This window comes from Theobroma umbraticum, unplaced genomic scaffold (assembly GCF_002168275.2).
Source record: "Theobroma umbraticum cultivar Fairchild unplaced genomic scaffold, ASM216827v3 scaffold_44.0, whole genome shotgun sequence".
Classification (NCBI taxonomy): domain Eukaryota; kingdom Viridiplantae; phylum Streptophyta; class Magnoliopsida; order Malvales; family Malvaceae; genus Theobroma; species Theobroma umbraticum.
In genome coordinates this window covers 2,747,438-2,750,390 of record NW_018397255.1, presented here as the reverse complement: position 1 = coordinate 2,750,390, position 2,953 = coordinate 2,747,438, and the positions used below count along the sequence as shown (strand labels likewise).

Sequence of the window (2,953 nt, the reverse complement as noted above, 5' to 3'; positions counted from 1 at the left end):
ATGCATAATTGGATTGATCTGAATAAATATATATCAGAAAAAACAATATTTTCATTTCAAATATAGTAGTTCGATTGGAACTTAAATGCATAATTGGATCGATCCGAGTAAATATATATCAGAAAAAACGGTATTTCTATTTCAAATATACTAATTCGATTGAAACTTAAATGCATAATTGGATCGATCTAAACAAATATATATATCTGAAAAAATAGTTTGCGATCTGCTTTCGATTTGAATTATGCTTGTTAATTTGTACTCTACTTGCACTCAAAAGTACATAATTTGAATCCACAACAGTTAAAACATTTGGCATGGGGGCCATGGTTTTAAATTCAAATTAGCACTTAATTAGAATCATTGAAGCAAGGGGGAGAGTCCAAATGAAATAGCATATTGGCCTCGTTGGAGTGTAATTGTGCATTGAGTTGCTGCTCTGTATCTTTAATAACTCTTTAATTAAGAATCTGCTTGAATAGGTTACCAAAGTTATTGTAGTAACAGTACAGTTGTCCAAGCCATGACATCCAAAGTTGCGCAAGAAGGGGTTAAAGGTTCATTTACTTTGCACTATAGTGGACCTAAACAAAGTTAAAGACTAAAGAGGGTTGTCCAAAACTTTTATCTTCTATAAATGGTTAAAGGGAAAGCCTAGTGAGGCAGAAAGAAAAGAAAAAATGGGTAGGGTTAAAGTGCAGCTGAAAAAAATAGAGCACAAAACTTATCGGCATATAACTTTTGCCAAAAGGAAAGCTGGGCTTATCAAGAAAGCTTATGAACTTTCGACCCTTTGTGATGTAGAGGTTGCTCTCATTATATTTTCCCCAGCTGGAAAACTCTTCCTTTTTGATGGAAAGAAAAGGTCAGATTTGGGGGTGGTGGTGGGGGGGTTTCACGATCAAGACTCAACTTGTCCCTTATTTACTTTTGTGATTTTGTCATTTCTATTGTTTTTGATGTCTTTGGATATTTCATTGAATTTTATTCCTGTAATTTTATGTTGTATATGTAGGGTAGAAGAAATTCTTGCTCATCACGTTGAACTCCCTGTTCATCGACGTGGATGGTAAATGACTATTTTATTTTTCTTTTTGTGGGTGATGGGGTTAAGCTAGATAATTAAAAGTATATACAAGAATTGGTTATATAAATGTGAATTCGTGAAGAAATTGAATACTACTTAATATTGGAACATTAACAGGGCAGCAAGATATTGCTACATTGGCATTCATTAATTGGGAAGAGCTACATAATTCCATTAAATATTTTCATTAAAAGTAAAATATCACGGCAATCTTACCTTGTATATGTTTTAGTTATGTAATGAACATATATACTTCGTTATGTAATTGAGATAATTCCTAAAAGAAAATTTTATCAAAGTAAGAAAAGGGCTTAGCGATTCTAGCTTAAATATAATGTTGATGTGTGTGTGTATATATATATGTATGTATTAATTTGCTTTTTGATACGAATTAATGCTCTCGTTTTTTGGTCATGAACCGCTTGATTATTACAAAGGGTGCCAAATCAAGAGGTAATTAGCACTTATCTTTTTCTCCAAACCATTTGATTTGATGTTATTTTCAAATTTTTAATACAAGGTTTGATTCTATTATATGATATGCATGTGAGAAATATAATTCCTTTCAGTTGATCCGGCGACTTATTACTCAGATGAGCATTGAGGCTGGTTTTGGCAATCACCCCTCCAAGTCCTCTAGGTTTGCCTTCTGGTCAAGTGATCTGTTCTAATGGTAATTGACCATGCATAGTTGTGATTAAGTTTCTTTTACTTTTCTGATAGGACCAACAATATGGGCATTGATTCTCGGTTGCAGGTATGTGAAACAACAATATTTAAGGCTTAGATAAGCAATTTTCAAGATCAAAACATATATAGGGGGAAATTTTATCAATTAATTTTCATATCAATGCAGGAAATCCAAAAAGAAATAGTTATATGCAGTACTCAACTGGAAGATGTAGAGAAGCAGCTACAGTACGGACTATCAAATAATCTTGAATTTTCATATTCTAATATCAGATATTTTAGATCTTTACTAAGCATAAAACATATGGACTCGTTTTTGAAGCTGTTTTTTGAGAAATCCTAGTTGTCTTAAATCAACGAGCGAGCTTCAATACCATGAGATGATCCTGGAACAAACCTTGGAACTTGTCCACTTCCGCAAGGCAAGATATAAATATATATATATGCAACTTAATTAAGTATTCCATTCTCTTCTTTAGATCTTGTCCATCAGGTTTTTTCCACTGAAATCTTTACCGGTCCCACTTCTGATTTTACAGCGATTTTTGGAAGCAAATTGTAGTGTTCAACCAACGTCAAAGGGGTTTGGAGATACCATTAGGCCCCAATTAATCAGTTGCAGAGAGGTAGTCATGAATGTGTTTTTTGAAATGTCAATGATATATTTCCAAGTCAATAAGCGTTGTGGAAGACTGTAGAGATGTCTATTAACCATGTACTTTGCTTTGCTGTGGTAACATTTAGAATCCAATTCATGGACAGAAGGCAAGCTCCGGGGGTTCCATATCGCAGGGTTTAAACTACAACTTGAGCTGGCAATCACAGAAGGATCACCACGCTCCAACGGATCAATCAAATGGGCTTCAGCCATCAAGGTCTTTAATGCAAACTCAAAGTGAAATAGCTATTTATGCCACCATTTCTTCATATTTCTGCTCGTTTCTAAAGTCGTAAGCATACATCTCCTTTCAATTATGTTGTAGAAATTTACCAGAATCCTTGGTTGAAAAGGCCCAATCTCCAATGACATATCTTCAAGGGCACCGATACCTTGCCCGAAATGAAGTGAGCAGCAAACCTGAGGTAGATGGCTATATGCACCGTCGGGCGTCTGGAATTGTCAATGCAAATTTCCCTCCCAGGATGGACATCATGCAACCGGTAATTAAAGCGTGA

General features: G+C 34.7%; 1 protein-coding gene across 1 annotated transcript; it reads left to right on the top strand.

Annotated features, from left to right (window-relative positions):
- Window positions 1-680: 680 nt before the first annotated feature.
- On the top strand, window positions 681-2,953 carry LOC110410103 (MADS-box transcription factor-like protein). Its single transcript, XM_089782528.1, has 9 exons — window positions 681-865; window positions 1,016-1,069; window positions 1,525-1,540; window positions 1,657-1,702; window positions 1,891-2,005; window positions 2,100-2,199; window positions 2,317-2,403; window positions 2,522-2,652; window positions 2,761-2,953. Exons 1-9 carry the CDS (start codon window positions 681-683, stop codon window positions 2,951-2,953), a joined length of 927 nt encoding a protein of 308 aa, XP_089638654.1.

Coding starts and splice junctions, on each gene's coding strand:
- LOC110410103 (XM_089782528.1), top strand. CDS start 681: ATGGGTAGGGTTAAAGTGCAGCTGAAAAAAATAGAGCACAAAACTTAT. Junction 866..1,015: donor CTTTTTGATGGAAAGAAAAG/GTCAGATTTGGG, acceptor TTGTATATGTAG/GGTAGAAGAAATTCTTGCTC. Junction 2,404..2,521: donor AATTAATCAGTTGCAGAGAG/GTAGTCATGAAT, acceptor GGTAACATTTAG/AATCCAATTCATGGACAGAA.